Genomic DNA, 18,728 nt, shown 5'->3' on the forward strand with positions numbered 1-18,728 from the left:
GTCATTTGCTCAAAGCATCCTGCAGTGATTTACATTTGATTATGTTTTGTTTTACGCTGCGCTCCGTGCTATTTGTTCACTATTGAGAATCTTTTGCCATTTGTTAGGAGAATTCTCTGCAGACTTATTTGACCAAAGTCTATTCCCAGATTGCCCCCCCCCCCTTCCATGCTCCCAGCATCATTGTGCCTGTCACTGATGCATTTCTCCACTGGTATCTATAAATACCCCCTTCTTTCCCCTTCAAAAACCTGATTCCCATTGATTTAGTGACCTATATACACATCAACACCATCCCCTCCCTTCCTCCGGCTCTCGGCTCCTTCTATCCACGACCCTTTACTGTCTCCACATCTTGATTTCCCCCTTTCCTCCATCATTCTCTCCCCTTAAGCTCAACTTGGACTAACCTTTCCTCCACCTTCTCTCCTCCTCTTGCTAGAAAGTATGAAAGACTAATAATAGTACACAATGGAAGCTCAAGTCATGACACATGAAAGGGATTTGAATGAGCATAAGAACAGTGGCTGGTGCTCATTTCTATGTTTTAAAGTCTTGTCATTGTGGTAAACTGAGCCTTTGGCTAATCTCTGGTGTGTGTAAAAACTGGAGTAGATGATGAAAGGAATCTCCCAAAGAGGCACACATTCAATATGAAATCTGACTCTGGCTGAAATAAGACCTGGATGCAAAGATGCAGACAAATAGAATAGAAAAACAGCAACGTGTGTGTGTGTGTGTGTGTGTGTGTGTGTGTGTGTGTGTGTGTGTGTGTGTGTGTGTGTGTGTGTGTGTGTGTGTGTGTGTGTGTGTGTGTGTGTGTGTGTGTGTGTGTGTGTGTGTGTGCGTGTGTGCGTGTGTGTGTGTGTGTGTGTGTGTGTGTGCGCAGGGTAACGTGTATATGAAGGCGCTAAGATTTAATTATGCTGCAAACTAGCATTCTGGAAACTAATGCTATGAACAGTAATGGTGAATACATAGCAAACAGCAGGGGATTAACAATGAATTACCCCGTCATAACATCAATTCTGCTGAAACATGCAGGAATAATGGGGACTTATAAACCTCAGACATCCAGTGAAATCCACAAGAAAAGACACTTCCATATTATTATCATGCAACTTATAAATACAGAAACACCTTGTTTATCAAGTGAAACCACACAGATCACAGAGGCACGTCTGTGTACAAGCAGCATCACAGCTGCAAGAGCTAGAAACTAGCATGAATGAGAATAAGATCCTAACAGAGAGCGAGATTGGAGCTCGTGATTTACTGCCACATACCACCCAAGCTTAGCATACACCTGTAGTACATAGCACTGCTGCTCACACTCTTCCCCACTCCCACCACAGCAGGACTACAGCTCTCCTGCGACCCCACACTGACACCTGGTGGCTCCACGAGGCAGCAAATCAGCACAACACAACTGTCTCAGTTATTCTTGTGCCCCGAGGAGCCACAACGTCATCCTCGCACTCTTCAAAATATTGCACTGCCGTTTGGTTTTCACAGCACTATTACAGACAAAAACTGCAGTTTGTATTCTGTCAGACAACTACTGGACCTTGAAAGCAGATACAGTGATGAGTGTTAAAAAGACAAAGTGTAACCCACAGTACAGACTACATCAGGCAATTTCAGGACAGTCAGTTTATTGAACAGCAAATTGTGACAGGGAATATTTTCTTTGTTTTTTTCAATTGCATTGTCATACATTTCTAGGACAAACTGTGTCATTCACCACACATATTCATAGTGATCACTGGTCACCCTCTTTGTCACGGAGAGAGAGACTTTGTAGATGGACAGTGGGGTGAGGGTCCTTGTATAAAAGTGCTATAATGCACAATTCCTCTTGGAGGAAGACAACAGAGGCTGTGAAGAGACCCCAGAAGGTCCCCGCTTGCATCATACGTTGTGTTTTTTTCTTCTAGTGTGTGTCTATGTGTGGCTTCTACTTATTGCATATCAGTGAGCTGGTTCATGAATTTTTTTCAGTGAATGTGTAAAGCACAAATCTTTAGATTAAAATGTAATAAACTCTTCACTATAATTATAATACATCTCATAATATCTAAGATACATTCTTATATCTGATTCATTTAGAATATGTAGGCGATATACATTTTGTGGATAACTGCTGATTAGTGACATAGTGGACACCATCTCTTATAATAAGTCGCCTCAGCCCTATAGATCAAGTTTTACAGACAGATAAACTTACTTACAAGACTGAAAAGTTCATCTCAATTGACATCTCCCCTGCAATAAATCAGACTCTAATCCATTGCTGCAAAAGCAGCACATGGATTTCCAAGGACTTTGTCTGAGTATATTCAAAGTGGGCCATGTGGTCTCTTGTGCCTAATAATCCTTTGTGCTTTCTTTGATTGTATACACTCTAAGTTATACATTTGGTGTTTTAGAGCTCCTCAGCATTTACCTGCTGCCCCGGCTGTGGATGCTGGGGAGAGTAGATGACAGAGGAGTGTGACGGATAGAAGGAAAGAGGGGATAGAGCATGGGTCTGACAATCAAAGAGAAAAATACCAACTACAACAACTACACATCAACTACAGCACTACACAATCAGACAGACACACACACACACGCACATACATAACCAAATGCACAAGGCCAGTGAAAATTCACAGCTCAGTAAAACAAAATGACTTGCACAACATTTTCAAGATTCAAACAAAGAAAACATTTTAAAAATCTGAATGAGGGCGGGGTAAAGGTGGGTGGGGAGGTTAAAAAATCATAACAATAATCTCAACAACACAAATATAGGCATTATGATCACAATAACAGCATATATGAGATGAACTGGCAATTGGAATGTTGAAAAACTACAACAGTAATTTATAAAGACTAGCTCACACAAGTCAACTTTTCACCGTTTTCCTGTGGCTCAGCTGACATCTGTCAACGTGGCTGGAGGTGCCAGTCCATGTCTAGCAGTTCTGTTTTCCCTCCGTGACCTATGGCTTTCAGTTAAGACATTGACAAAGCTAAGATTCACTAGCATGTGATTCAGTAGGCACAGCCTTGGTCGTTAGTGCCATCAATGTCATATTGCAGCTACCTCAAGAATGAAGCACCATTCAAGAAGACAGATGTTAGATTTACAGTCTGATGTCAGCAGGCCCTTATTGGCCTTGCCCAGGCTGTATTTCACTTTCAGAACTGTTTTAGTAGTGCCAGAGGTCATTCACATTAACAACATCTATACCATCATTCTATAATGCTCTGTTTGGTCCTGGTTGATAAAACTGTAGAAACAGGACGATAGGTTGACCCAACATAACCAAGGGCTCAGGAGAAATGGCACCTCCAAAAAAACTATCCGACTGTAGATCTACACTAGTGTTCCCCTTTGCATACAGTAAAAAAACCACCATCAATATGCTGCATTTAAGTTCAACTGATGCTTGTTGCATCAAAACATGGTCCTTCATTTGATATGTCCACACCATCATAACATAAAATCACCACAATATGGATTGAGGGGGGAGCTGGAGAGGTAGGTGTGCAAATAAGCCATCACAAATTAGAAAACAAACAATAAATCCTAAAACATAAAGTTCATATCATCTGCATATGTACAATATAGTTAAGGTGGAAACTTTGACACAGAAAAAACAACACATACAAATATATAATGCTATACTGCCTATAAGGATTATCGATAAATAGATCTCACTCCCACAAATGATAATACATTGAAAAGTTGCATTGCGTATCTACAGTGCAACAGTACTGCTTGAACAGTGGGAGCACAGAAGGAATGTGATTGGATTATACACATCAAAGTCACCTTGATCTCCGGCGAGATAAACCAATGGCGAGGCTTCAGTGGTGTGATGCATAAACAAGATACGATGGGGGCTGCTTTCCCTAGCAGCTTAAAGCAAACAAAACCTCTAAAGCAAACAAGCCGAGATGTTTGGTAAAAATCATAGAACACTGAAAACACATTGGTTTCATTTTCTGATAAAGAAAGGTTTATCACTAGCTCTTTGGGTCCTGCCACTGAATTCAAGTTTGGACAAAGAATTTAAATGAAGTGTGAACTCATCTGTAAACAATAATAACTATGTCTGGATCTAAGGGGTTTGCACTACTCCAGCTATGGTCTTAATGGCTCCACAATGGATGACTGTACTCATGAGGCCTCAGCATGCAATGTCTGACCATTTGTCAGCATAATTACTAAATATCTACTAATAATCTGGCATTCTATTAAAATTGCTTTCAACCCATTTAGTGTTCACAGCTAAAGCTTTCATCTGAAATCACAATGAATCCCACAGGGCAGAAAACCACTGCCGCTCTGCTCTCTGTGGACTGAATATTTTAAAGTGCACAGCACTTTTGGCCACTATACAATCAGTGATGTCACAGCAGGTGTTTTCCATCATCCCTCCAAGGCAAAACCTCTGCTGTGACATCACTGATTGGGGTGTGGCCACAACTACAACATGCTTGACAGTTTCGACCCATAGAAAGGAGCATAGAGGCAGTTTAAAAAAATGTTGTACATGTAGATTGGTCGTGCATAATGCCCAAATGTTGCACACTGTCTCTTCGGTCTAGAGTGTAACTGTGAAACAGGAGATATCTTTATCGCTGAGGCAAAACAGTCGAACCATTGTGGTAGCACTAAATATCAGATGGAACCTGATCTACTTAAAAAGCCAAGGCAATCAAAGTCTGCTCGGAGCTGAATGGCTGAGTTCATTACAACCACTTACAGGAAGGAATGTGGCTTCTCAGGAAAGATCATAGGGAGTACGCTGGTATCACATCAACACATTCCCTGGGTCTTTGTCTGAAACAGAGGCATACTGTATATTTTGCTCTATTTCTAAATATACTGTCTTTTAAGACATAAGGTCTGGGGGAATTCTTTGAATAGCATTTTAGTAAATATCCTCTTCTTCAAATGTTCTGAAATATCTTTCTAAGTAAAGTATGTGCATTTAATTTAGCTAGTTATGGTATGTCATTTTCAATAGATCACTTAGTCTGTCAGAAACTAATGGTGTTGAAAATTAGTATAGTGTAGGGCTTGCAGAAGTGCAGCAACCAAGGGCAGTACATCTATTTTTAAAATTTGACAATCATATTCAAAAATGCATTAAAATGCTGTAATTATAAAGCAATATTCCTTTAAAACTTTGACTGATATTTGCGGCTTCATTTCCAGAGAGCTAGCTCAGCATGCCTACTGGATTGTTGTGTGCCACCATAGGCAGCTTGGCAAACAAAGGCTCCCTCCTAAACTTTTTTCACATTCAACACAACACATTAAAAAACAAAATGTAATGATCGGTCATGCTCTGACCCATTGAATATTTCTTTTAGAATGAGATGAATCCTCACGCAATTGGTATGATGCATTGTGGGAGGGAAAGGCAGAAAGTATGTGCTTCTTATTTGTCTTTTTTAGGCAAGAAGCTAAGAAGATATTCAGCCACACCCAGGAAGTAGATCACCTGGGCGATGCCAAACAGAGGTGCAATGACCAAGGCTCGACAGTAGGCTCCCTTCAGGAAAGCTGATGGACCCTCGTTACGTAAGATTTTCCTAGAGAGCACATAAAAGCTAATTATTAAAAGTGAAACATACAGCCAGCATTAGTTATGTGCTAGTAGGTGTTGGTGGTGTTTTATCTCTATTTAAATTTGTGTTTCTTAATAATCTGTTGTATTGTTTGTTGGTTCTGCTGTTTTCATTGTTTTTTTGTAAAATGTGTGTGTGTGATAATGCACTTTAAATCCATTTTGACTTGACTATACACAGACACAGCATCACACATGCTGCAGCAGTATGTAAAGACATAATGAGGTCACCTGATACAGTCAGTCACTCCACTGTACGTGTCTTCTGTGCTCCCTCGGTTCAACGACTGCAGTCTTGTCTTTATCACTGCAACACACAGAGCTCAGGTGAATATTTAACATCAACTAATGGTGCACACATTGCTGTAACAATGTTCACAGTCCCACTGCTCACCATCAACAGGGTTGACAGCAACAGCCGCTGTGCTTCCCGCAAGGCAGCCTGATATAAACGACACGTAGAAAGGAGCAGGCCCATCTACGCCTCTTTTGCCCAGATTGTTCAGGTTGGCAAAAAGGGGGAAATAGATGATGGAGAAAGGAACATCCCTACAAAAAAAATATAGACGATCACAGTAAGTGTGTGAAGTTCATTGCAGTTGGTTGGTAAACTAGTTGCCAGATCTGTTTTACCTGAGCAATGTGGCACCAAGGCCCTTATACAGCCCAGCAATGCCCTTTTCCCTAAATAATTCTCTGGTGAGCTGCATGGCTGTTGGTGACTTGGTCTCCACAGTCCCTGCTGCCATCATCTCTGGCATCAGCTTCCTCTGAGCCGCTATGGAACATAAGAAACACAACATTAATAACAGAAAAAGCTTAGCTACTCGAAACACACAATGCTCAGAACAGGTATGTGGGCAGACATTTTGATTTATAACAGTAAGAAGAAACCACAATAAAGCTGTTGTAATCTATGATATGACCACATGAGGCCACTATTTCTCCATTTTATCCCCTACACTTCACTTTTTGCTAAAACAGCCATCTGGATTTAATTTCCTCTTACCAATTCGTCCAGCATCTTGGAGCTGGATTTTCAGCATCTCCATAGGAGTTGTGACAATAACCTGCAACAAAACAAAATAAAGGTGTCAGGTACAGTGTCAACATAGGCACACTGTGAACAATGATTGATTAGTCCTGAGTGTGTCAGGCAAAACATGTGTCCAGTGTAGATCTACTGGCATCCATTTGCTACAAGTCAGCTCTCGTTTTCTTCTGTAATCCACACAGTAGTAACTAGTTAACTGGATTAAGGGTGAGATGGCCATGTTCTCAAATGCAATCTTAATCCAAAGTCTGCTACAGTTAATCTAATCACGTTCCTTGGACTTGAAGCCTTTGGCCTCATTGACAAGAGGCATTTCCCTCTGACTCAATCACTCAGTGCACATGGCCAAGTAGAACTCTAACAATGTCTTATATGATCACTCAAATCTAGCTGCCTGTGTATCATTCGCTAACAGGACAACATTTTAGTGATAACAGGGAACACAGATAACAGGGGCAATCTACAGAGACAAACTGTGAGCATGTTTCTGCGACTACCTCCTCTCATTTAAACATGCTCATGGCTAATTCTAGATGCAAGCAGTGATAAATGAGGCGATGGCTGAGGCCCAGTGGTGTGTATGTCAGATGACATTGGCAGTGCTAAGGGCAGCAGGTCCAGATGGAGAACAGGAGGATGCAATTAAAGCAGCACCTCACTCACTCACCTGGCATGTACCTGCCCCGCACCCAGCCAGCATCTCTTTGAGCAGAGTGAGTTTTCTGAAAGAAAGAAAAAAAGACCATAAAAAGCAAGATCAGACAAAAGCAAGCACTAGACTGACAGTGTGAGAGCCAGACAACTGCAGTCCTCGAAAAAGGAGTTGTCGCCACCTGTTGTGGTGATGATAATCTTTGTCTTCTATATCAACATGTCAGGCACAAGGGCAGATTAATAATTCACAAGGTGAGCGGCTGGGCCAGACAAGTCAATCATTCATCAGCTTGCATGTTTGTCACCATAGTGATAGAGATAGATGCCCCAGAAACCTTAAGGTTTTTCATGGGGGACAATGGGTGGGTGACTGACTTCAACACCAGATGATGGTTGCTAATGTTTGGCATGTGGTACCACCGTGTGCTAATTTTAACGTGAGTTCAGAAAGGGCTTCTGTTGACACACATACAAGCAATTCTGTATTTTTAAACCAGACAGTTAACGAACCACCATGAAATACTCGATGCCTCAGAAGAGACGACAGAACGGTGAAAGATTAAGTAGAGCCTCAGTGAGAATACAGACAGCTAATGTGTCAGGTTACATGTTAGTAAACACGCCAGTTAATCACACTGATTGATGAGGGGAGTGTGTGTGTGTGTGTGTGTGTCAGTCAGCCTGTTAGCACTTTCATGCCTCACCCATCCTTGGAGAGGTGATGCCTGAAGAAGTCGTTGGCAGCCAATTTGATGGCTTTCTCTGGCGTGACTAGTGTTAAGTTCACTGCCGCTCCTGGGGGGATAAAAAGGACAGAGAGCAAGAAAGAGAGAAAACAAAGAAGGGTGAGAGAGAATGACAGATAATTGCCAGTGAGACATACAGTGGGGCAAAAAAGTATTTAGTCAGCCACCAACTGTGCAAGTTCTCCCACTTAAAAAGATGAGAGAGGCCTGTAATTTTCATCATAGGTACACTTCAACTATGAGAGACAAAATAAGAAAAAACAATCCAGAAAATTACATTGTAGGATTTTTAATGAATTTATTTGCAAATTCCTCAGGAAAATAGAAAATGGAAGACATACAAGATCACTAATAATCTCCCTCGATCCGGGGCTCCGCGCAAGATCTCACCCCGTGGGATCAAAATGATCTCAAGAACGGTGAGCAAAAATCCCAGAACCACACGGGGGGACCTAGTGAATGACCTGCAGAGAGCTGGGACCAAAGTAACAAAGGCTACCATCAGTAACACACTACGCCGCCAGGGACTCAAATCCTGCAGTGCCTGACGTGTCCCCCTGCTTAAGCCAGTACATGTCCAGGCCCGTCTGGAGTTTGCTAGAGAGCATTTAGATGATCCAGAAGAGGATTGGGAGAATGTCATATGGTCAGCTGAAAACAAAATAGAACTTTTTGGTAAAAACTCAACTCGTCGTGTTTGGAGGAGAAAGAATACTGAGAACCATACCTACTGTGAAGCATGGGGGTGGAAACATCATGCTTTGGGGCTGTTTTTCTGCAAAGGGACCAGGACGACAGATCCGTGTAAAGGAAAGAATGAATGGGGCCATGTATCGTGAGATTTTGAATGAAAACCTCCTTCCATCAGCAAGGGCATTAAAGATGAAATATGGCTGGCTCATGATAATGATCCCAAACACACCGCCCGGGCAACAAAGGAGTGGTTTCGTAAGAAGCATTTCAAGGTCCTGGAGTGGCCTAGCCAGTCTCCAGATCTCAACCCCATAGAAAATCTTTGGAGGGAGTTGAAAGTCCGTGTTGCCTAGCGACAGCCCCAAAACATCACTGCTCTAGAGGAGATCTGCATGGAGGAATGGGCCAAAACACCAGCAACAGTGTGTGAAAACCTTGTGAAGACTTACAGAAAACGTTTGACCTCTGTCATTGCCAACAAAGGGTATATAACAAAGTATTGAGATGAACTTTTGGTATTGACCAAATACTTATTTTCCAACATAATTTGCAAATAAATTCATTAAAATTCCTACAATGTGATTTTCTGGATTTTTTTTTCTCATTTTGTCTCTCATAGTTGAAGTGTACCTATAATGAAAATACAGGCCTCTCTCATCTTTTTAAGTGGGAGAACTTGCACAATTGGTGGCTGATTAAATACTTTTTTGCCCCACTGTAGAGCCCTGTATTTGCTGTCTGTAGCCTCACTATGAAGCTGAAAGTAATCAGAACCCTGTGCTACCTAACAGCTTTGAAGCTCTAATTGTTTACACTTCAGTGAGCTCACACATTTTTCACAAACATTTAAAAATTTAAAACTTACCTCGGTACATCCCAAAATACCCCTCTGACCGGATGGTCTTAATAAGGCAATCTGACCTGAAACACACAAACACGACAGTTGTGGTATGTTGGTTACTTAGGAATCTTATGACAAGCTGGGTGATACTGCTGATTAGCCCCAACTATAACCTAGCAATATGTTTATATATTCATATGCAAAAGTCAAATACAGAAATAGCATACATGCTGGTGTAAAGGCGACATCCATTTTGCTGGTTTTGCAAGCGAGTTTTGGCCAGGTCAATGGGAAACACACAGGTCACTCCAATTAGGCCAGCGATCCCCCCATTGATCAATTTGGCAGGCAAACTGGACAAGAGACAAAAATATTAAATACAAAAGGGTCAATAGATGAAAACAAGGCCACGGTGCTGCTATATTTGTAGTCGTTGAACATTCCATCCTACCTGATCTGCTTGTCAGCCATTTATCTAAAGCCCTGTCTGGTCAAAGTGTCAATCTGTCTGTTAGCTAGTCACTCAGGGGTCGGTTTTTTAGACTAGCGTGTTGCTGTCCAAGTGGGATTATGTAGCCTGATTGTGTTTTGTCCACTTGTCTCGCTTGCAGTTGTTGTTAGTTCAAGTTGGGGGGATATCTGCAAAGAAACAGAAAATGTCACATTAAACACTCACAAAAAGTGGCTGTTAACAGAAATGTTCCAACAAAATAGAGATCAATACATTTCAAAAGTTAAAATGCAGCAATGTTGCCTTCACAAACATTACAACATAGACTTGCTTTTAATAATAAGCTGTTACGCCACCTAAAATAAACTGTAAAAACTAGTTTTACATCCCAAATTAGTTGGTTAGAGCTGCAACTGATTGTTTTCATTATTTATTAATTGTTTGGTCTATAAAATGTCAAAAAACCTAAGGTAGTGCGAATAAATTGTTTGTCTTGTTAATTTGCATTGCAGCCCCCCCCAGAAATATCATTAAAACAATGCTGTGTATTGTAAATAACATAATGATGTATACTTAAAATATCTGTGTAAGTAGTAAAACAATACAAACTGCAAAAAATGCTTTTTAAGTTTAGAAACATTTTGAGTTCCCCCTCCCTTGCCTCACAGTGGTTTGGTCCACTGCATGCTGTAGTTAGGATCTGCACTAGACTCACAGTCACATTGGGTAGTGACAGGAATGTAGTAAGTAGGCGGTTCAAGGCTGTTTTATTCACATTAAACATTGTATGAAGTTTTTCTTTTCTCAAATAGAAATTATGCTGAGTAATTAATGAATTAGTCATGACAAAATGTTCGCTATGTTAGTGTAATATAATGTAGCCTAGCTTGTTTAATAGCTTGTTGGATAGAAATGCACCCACTACAACTAACGTTACCACGGCGATAAGCCTAAAGTTATGTGTGGAAACTGACATTAGGGTTAATATTGAAGATCTACAGTTGTGTTTTGCTCAATATGAAGTTAAGTGGCAGATCAGTTAAATATATATCCTCTGTCCCAGAAGAAACCTAATATTTATGTGGAGAACGCAAGATCATTTCATAATTATGACCGTGTGGTGAACCTATGAAACTAACTCATATTTAGACATCTGACGTTAAAGATTTGTGTTGTTGTTGCGCAGGTAAATTGACAGAGAAATGAAAAACAGGCATAAGATCCTTTTTCAGTAGGCTTACACCAAAACGCCAAGTAAGTACATTAAGTCCTCATATCAAGACAATTTGGTAACATCTTTATAAGAATGGGTGCTTATGGAAATAATAACGTCACTATGTCACTTGCAAAGGAGACAGAAAGAACTGAGGAACAGGGAGACCAGGGACAGTCAGGTGTAGAGTCTATTTTTGGAGGTGTGTGGCTGTCAGGGTTAGCAGATGAGCTTTACCAGTGGCTCACTCATTTACATTATGATCAGCTAATTTAACAAGTGTATAAAAGCATTGTATTTCTTTTATATGGGGACACTTTTTGAAAATAAGTCATTATGTTTTACACAACTTAAAAATAAATACATGGTTTTGAAGAAGAATATTTTGGTCAATTTAGTCAGCTTTTTCATTGAATCAAGAGAAACGCTGAAAAGAAAGATAATCGTACAGTCTCCATGCTACACTAATGATAGTATTAAGGCTTTCCTCTGTGTACACATGTCCTCTACAAGTATAATTGGCTGTATTATTTGTGTCCCTTCAAAAATTGCTCTTCCGAATTTTTATGTTTATTGTCCCCCCCTACTGTTAGATCAGATTTACGCCCATGGCAGTAACCCACTGTAAAAACCATCAAATTACCAAGAAATTACCTAAGCACAGACAGAAACTGAGAATTTGTCCAACACTAGGCTGTTTAGATTTAAAAATGCATCTTTTCTATCCATTTCAGCCTTCCGTTCACACAAAAACGCTGGCTTGGTATATTGTATAAGGGGAAAGCAGGTTTGACAAAAGGTAATGTAAGCCTTCCCAGTGAGGGTCGGGGGCTGTATGGCAGTAAGAAGAACTTTCTGACTCTACTCCCAGGTATGCTGTGAAACAAACCAAATACAGCCCTCAGGTGGGGTGGCAGGTCAACAGTATTAAAGCAACACTATGTAACTTTTCCCGCTTCGGTCCCCCTACAGGTTGTCTCATTGGAACTACAGCTCGCGCTAAAAGTTACATAGTGTTGCTTTAAGTCTTGGCCTGACTGACTAACTGCACACATACAAAATGCTCACAGTATTGCTCTAGTTGGGCAATGGAAACTAGTTAAACACAGTTAAAACTAGCGACTCACAATACACCACAGATGAATGTAAGAGCAGCCTCAACACATCTATAATAGAAACCAGCACAAGACACATTTACATAGTTAACCACTGTGCAGCATAATTAGGCAACACTGTTGACAGCCCCTTTAAAATAGAGCTTTAGCAATCAATGAAGAGGGATTACTTTGTGTTAAAACAAATCTGTGGATCGTGCATGTCCTTGAACGTTGGTGTTTTATGCATGAGCTCTCTCATCGTGAGACTCAATCCATACTGCACAGGGAAAGCTCTGTCCTCTGAGCAAATAGAGGAAATAAAAAATAAGGAAATATGTCTGATGTGACAAATATGCTCCATATTTTAGGTATAAAATGCCCTCAGTGTGAAAGGATGCTTCCCATTTCCCCCCTCATTCTCTCCACCCCCTTCATCCACCAATCCCAACCTGCCTCTGCGTGTGCAACCCACCTCCTCCTCTCTCCTCCTCACCGGCCCTCCCCCATCATTTCCCTCAGTCACGAGTCATGACTCACAAACACAGCTTTTCCATCTCAGATCTTTGCTGACTTGTGGGTTTCTTTGTGAAGTGCATCTGCACTCATATGACACTAATGTCACTAATTCCTCAGATTCAGTTTCAGAGAGATTGCACAACATGGGTGGATGTTTAGGTTTCCGTAAACTGTTTCTGGTCATAAATGCAGCTGTGGTCTGGTGTATTTAGTTTGGATGGGGACTTGAGGCCCCCGCTGGCTGCTCCAGAGGTGGAGGAGGGAGGAGGAGAGGGGGGTTTCAGAGCAGGTCAGCGAGCCGCCTCTCTGGTCTCTGTTGGCTGACTGTCCTCCTCTCTGCTTCACAACCCTCTCTCATCGACCTCACCATTTTCTCATCCAGCTGTGATACGGAGCCCACCTTTTCACTTTAAGCACGCTACTTTTGTTTCCCTATTTCCTTTTCACTGCCTTCCTCCTGAACTCCACAGTCAGCACACTGACTCTCTTCAAACAATAATCCACAGAAGAATATGTTCTGTTAGTAATAGGACTGAGGAGACAATGTATTAGTGGCGAAGAGCACTGCAGTCTTACATAAGTCACCTATCTCCTACCACCTCTATCATGCTTGCGGCTTTACTCATGCACTTCAGTTCATCTACACCACACAACTGTGTCTGCATCAGGACATTTACTTGACCCACAGTCATAGCTTGGCTGTACTGTCTCTTGTCATGACAATTGGAGTCTGTATGGAAACAACTAGCCTCAGTGTGCAGAGTCCACAGCACAGTGGTATCGCTCATCAACAAAATCTCTGAGGAATTCCTTTCTTTCTCACAGCAAGAAAAAATAAATGACAAACGGTCAGGTAACTGAAGTGGAACTGGTATTTCTTTTCTCCAAACCCAACATAGCCACATCACTACACCACATTAAAGGCTGCAAAGGATTGCAAGGTCATTTTTCAATTCACTACACGATTAAAGAGGAGAGTTACTTCAAGACAAAAAAAATATTTAAAATGACTGAACACTTCTTTATCAAACACACAAGTGACTTCTCTTCTCTCTTAAACACACACACACACACACACACACACACATATTCACAAAGAGGTCAAATTTAGAGTTTTCACCTCCAGAGCAGATAAGCATTTATGAGTAAATAATAGACAAGGTGAATGTGCAACTTTCCTGCCATGCAGAACCTTGAACTTGACAACTTAACTCAGCCAGCCATTGGACGCACAAAGAGCTAGTGAAGAGTTCGGACAGAGATTGAGACAGATAACAGCTCAGTTTTTGACCCTTGTTCATAATTTCAAATTGAACAATGAGGCAATAAACACTGCTTTACTGACAGGAGGATACTGAAATCCTATGTTGAACTTTGTCAGTAAAGTAGCAAGCAATCTTCTTTTGCTATAAGTTAGGATATTAAATTGCTAAAAAAAACGGCGTGGTTTTGAATCCGACCTGCTGCCCTTTGCTGCGTGTCATCTCCATTCATGTCTATCCACTGTCACTTCATAATAAAGGGAAAAGCCACCCCCCAAAAAAAATAAAATAAAAAAAAAATTCCTAAAAAACTTGTTACTTAAATTTTTAAAGTATTTAATTACAAGTTCATAGACCAATGCTTATATAAAGTAAAATGCTTATAGGTATTGTGTGCAACGATCCAGTTCATGTAATCCTACAAAGGAGGGGCAGAGGGTGTGTCAGCATACAGATTTATATACTATTTATAAATGACACCACATGCTAGTATATGAAGTGCAATAATGTAATATAATAATGTATGAAACACAGGGACAATGAATATAAATAGGATATTCGATTTCTCAAGTCAATGACTAACCTGAAAAGTGAGCTGATTAATATCTAATGAAGGTATTATGTAGTTGAGGTGGTAATATGTAGAAGAATACGATGAATAAAATATTCATAACACATGCTCTTAAATCTTTCTGGAACTGGTTTCAATACAACTTAACAAGATCAAGCCCTTCCTGTGCATGTTTGGACAATTAACACATATACTGGGATGATAGCTGGTAACAACTGGTAACGGTAACATTTCATGTAACCTTTTTCTACTTTAATTAATTTTCAAAAATGTTCAACCATTATAGGCATAGTTAAAAATAAGAAGTGAAGGAGGTGTGTATCTACTCTGTTCATAAAAGGAAGATAAGCTTTTTTTTCTAAAAAAATACAAAATACAAAACTGTATATTGTAAGGGCATTAAAAAGCTGACAATAACGGATCAGGCCTAGTATAGTCTATATCAACGACGATTCATTTATGGGACTGCTTCAGTGCCGCCAGAAGATCCGCCGGATGTCCCTAATTTTCGGCTTTCTTTGTGTTGGCATTCTAAACTCTGGTTGATTTATGAGGACTATGGTTAACTGCTCCTCAGATCTCTGCAGGGTAAATCCAGACAGCTAGCTAGACTATCTGTCCAATCTGAGTTTTCTGTTGTGCGACTAAAACAACTTTTGAACGTACACGTTCCACCAAAACAAGTTCCTTCCAGAGGCACCGTAATTGCTTCCGGCCACTTGGCGCCGCCAAAGACTATTGTGATTGGTTTAAAGAAATGCCAATAAACCAGAGCATGTTGTTCTCGTATCCCAGAATGCTGTGTGGACTAGCCAGACCCTCCTCCGCAGCGCTGTGGAGGTAGGTCTGGCAAAACGAGACTAGTCCTAGTATCGATAGGAAATTAGGTGGGTGGGTGCAAAGTACACATGTAGCTAGATAAAGATAAACTCATGCATGATACTAAAAATCTGGAGACAAAGCAATGTCAGTTAATTTCCAATGCAAAACTCAAGGCAAAATATATTCCTCTTATTCAAATCAACCAGAGAAAAATGTACCTTATCCATTTCAGGTCCATGGCGTCCTCAAGTGTGAAAGAGAGCAAAGGTCTGGCTGACTAAATGACAATCAGTTTGTTGAATAATACGAGAGGAAGTGAGTGGCTACACTACAGTGACAAAGCACTGTGGTAGTCAGCACTCCTCTCACGTGACTGTGGCTGGTCGAAAAGACAGTAAAACAAAGGAAAATCACACGGACCCTTCCTCATTATCTTAGAGCAGGCTGTTGTTACGAGTCCATCTGTCTCACATGTACTGGTTTGATTAATGCACTGTGAGTTCTAAGCCAGCTGTACTGAAGATCTGTGTCAGATGTAAGTGTGTTCCTGCAATCCTCTATCAAATGTCCAAGTACTTCTCTGAGCTGCAAGAGCAGAAAATCTAAGAGGCCAGATCTAATACACAACTCAATCCATTCACTTTTACATCCCTTCTGGAGACACAGTTTAATAATTGTGTATACATTTGTTGGAATACTGTATATAAGTCTACAGCACAGCAATGGGCTGGTATTATATGACTTATCCATGACATCCAGCTTTATATTGCCCTTGTGTATATTTTTTGCTTCAGTTATTTCTAAAAGGATTGGGTTTGAAATAGTTGTCTGCACTGACAGCTGTATTTCTACTGTTCTTAACAACAAACCTGACGGATGCTGCCATGCTGTTAGCATGCTTTTTTTTTTTTTTTTTAATAATGGTTTATGAGATGCAGTCTATTTTTGGATATCTACAGCACTGCAGAAACAAAGAATGAAAATTGTGGTGTCGCAGATAAATCTGATTACTATTTCCTCTTCCCTACAGCATCAGGATTATAAATCTAATTCCTATTTATGAAAGCTCTTGCAATCTCCATTTACAACCAATGGAGTGTGGGTTATGATCTAGGCACTGCAATGCATTTCCACTACAGGTGCTCTACATATTGCAGCCAATAAACCTACAGTTATGCATTTTCACCGATCATAATCACCTGCTGTAGATCAGAAATAACAAGCTGGGTTAGACTTTCAAGAAGCACAAATGTCGCTTCAGTGCAGAGAGGTGGTGTAGTGTTTAGTCCCTCATCTGACAGCAGATATCTCTGGTGGCCCAGTTTCTAAATTCACCTGGGGCATCTCCTCTGTTTTGCCTCCCTCTCAGTTTTCGTACAGCCTTGATAGAAACATAATGATACCACTGTGAGTGGACTTTCCTGAGAAAGAAAGCTAAATGCAGCATTGAAGCATCTGATTACAGTTTGCAGATTACTGTAAGGCCTTGAATGGCCTGAAGGAGTGTAACTTTCACACAGGAGCACAGCATCTTCCAACATTACATCTACACTTTATTTCCATTCAGTGACCATAAAGAGTGACATTTAGTCCTTGCCACTGGGATTTTAGCATACTTTTAGGAAATGCTATATGGGTGTAGTCCTGCATGCCGATTAAATTAATATTCAACCCAATGGTATGTTTTTACTGAATTACAGTAAAGTGATATTTTTAGTATTGCAGTCAAAAAACAGGTACAACAGTTCCATTGGAAAACACAGGATGTCATCCTACCCCCAAGAAAGGCTCACCTCATCAATTATTTCAAGGCTGCAGGAGTGCCTTGTTACACTTCTTGGCTTTATCATAACCTAACCAATACACTGGAAAAGGTTGCTTATTTAAAAAAAATATGCATTACTGCTTGACATCTTGCTCAGCAGTTAAATGTTGTTCAATGTTCAATGTCTCAGCAGAGAGGAGGGGGTCACTAGAAATAGCCTCCAGCAGGCAAGATATTCCGCATGAATAAGAAATGATTTAACTAAAATGATCTGTCTTTCCCTCCTTGCATCCTCATCAGTCCAGAAGTCACAGTATGTTTACGTTTAGCTGTATAGTCTGCCTGTCAGAGGTGAGTAGCTTCACTTTTCTCTACCAATGAAAAAGGAGGTGGGTACAGTTTAAGTGGTTTACCCTCCACTACCAACACGATAATTACACCCTCACTACTGAGCGGAAGCGGCAGAAGGCGGCCGCCGTGGTCCCTTGCAGGTCCTGGAGAAACTCGGTAACGTTAACTGGTTCGGTTGCTGTGTGGTAACATCCAAAAACCAAGCATACTAACATTTCCATAGAAACTGACAATGATAATAAATAACCATTACACGTGACCAACGGCTCGTCGGTTTTGTTAAAATATGACAAAACATATTGACCGGCATATTAACGACCAGAGTATAACCGTTATTCATTCGTTATTTATTACGTTCACAGTCATAACCGTTGTATCTTACATTTTAACAGTCTATCGGCCTACCGTTTACGTTAGCTACATATTTATACCCACCCACCATATGTAACGTTAGAAAATATGCTAGGCTTGCCACATAACGGAAAATGATTTGCTGCGTCTCACAACGAAGCGGCAACACATAACGTTAACGTTACAATCACAATACTCTTATAGATACTATAGACTTTCATCTCCATTTAAAAAAAAAATACATTTAACGTTATTCCCAGGTAAAATGTATACGGCTTCAAGCCAATTCAAGACACATTTTCTGAAGAAGACACCCGCCACGATTCACAACAAGACTTTAACTGCATCCCGTTATCTACATACCACACATAGAGCCGTTTCCGTTCTCTCCCGGTGCGGTTGTATTAATAGGAAATCAAAGCCTTTACACTCTGTATCTTTGGCTGACAGACCGACAATAGTTAACCTAACGTTACCGGTGTTACTAGCATTTGAGTCCAGTGGAGGGAGGTAGAGGAGGTGAGAGTGAAAGCAGGGAAGGAGGGGGGAGCAACCGGGCTGGCTATGGAGTAGGACTCGGATAAAAGAAACAGAAAAGGGGTCCTCTAGTGGTATGTAGTAGAAGTACAGATATGTTTTATTTGCAATAAAGGTAGAGGGTGGGGGGTGGGGGCCCAGCGTCATCGTGACGATCTCAACCCCACGACCTTG

The 18,728-nt window shown here is 40.8% G+C and overlaps 1 protein-coding gene across 2 annotated transcripts; it reads right to left on the minus strand.

The window, feature by feature from the left end:
• Positions 1 to 1,638: 1,638 nt before the first annotated feature.
• slc25a22a (solute carrier family 25 member 22a) lies at positions 1,639 to 18,593 on the minus strand. 2 transcript variants are annotated; one of them, XM_078257121.1, is made up of 11 exons: positions 18,381 to 18,593; positions 10,070 to 10,257; positions 9,846 to 9,971; positions 9,643 to 9,698; positions 8,043 to 8,133; positions 7,352 to 7,406; positions 6,640 to 6,700; positions 6,264 to 6,408; positions 6,025 to 6,179; positions 5,862 to 5,937; positions 1,639 to 5,595 (listed from the first exon to the last, which is right to left on the minus strand). In XM_078257121.1, exons 2-11 carry the CDS (start codon positions 10,087 to 10,089, stop codon positions 5,442 to 5,444), a joined length of 939 nt encoding a protein of 312 aa, XP_078113247.1. In that variant the 5' UTR covers positions 10,090 to 10,257; positions 18,381 to 18,593; the 3' UTR covers positions 1,639 to 5,441. The 2 variants fall into 2 exon arrangements, with proteins under 2 accessions (XP_078113247.1, XP_078113248.1); XM_078257122.1 differs by lacking the exon at positions 18,381 to 18,593 and adding an exon at positions 15,769 to 15,873.
• Positions 18,594 to 18,728: the final 135 nt, after the last annotated feature.

The sequence above is a fragment of the Sander vitreus genome, chromosome 8 (genome assembly GCF_031162955.1).
Source record: "Sander vitreus isolate 19-12246 chromosome 8, sanVit1, whole genome shotgun sequence".
Taxonomy (NCBI): domain Eukaryota; kingdom Metazoa; phylum Chordata; class Actinopteri; order Perciformes; family Percidae; genus Sander; species Sander vitreus.

Coding starts and splice junctions, on each gene's coding strand:
- slc25a22a (XM_078257121.1), bottom strand. CDS start 10,089: ATGGCTGACAAGCAGATCAG. Junction 9,699..9,845: donor TGTCGCCTTTACACCAGCAT/GTATGCTATTTC, acceptor TGTGTGTTTCAG/GTCAGATTGCCTTATTAAGA. Junction 6,701..7,351: donor GCGGGGCAGGTACATGCCAG/GTGAGTGAGTGA, acceptor GTTTTGTTGCAG/GTTATTGTCACAACTCCTAT.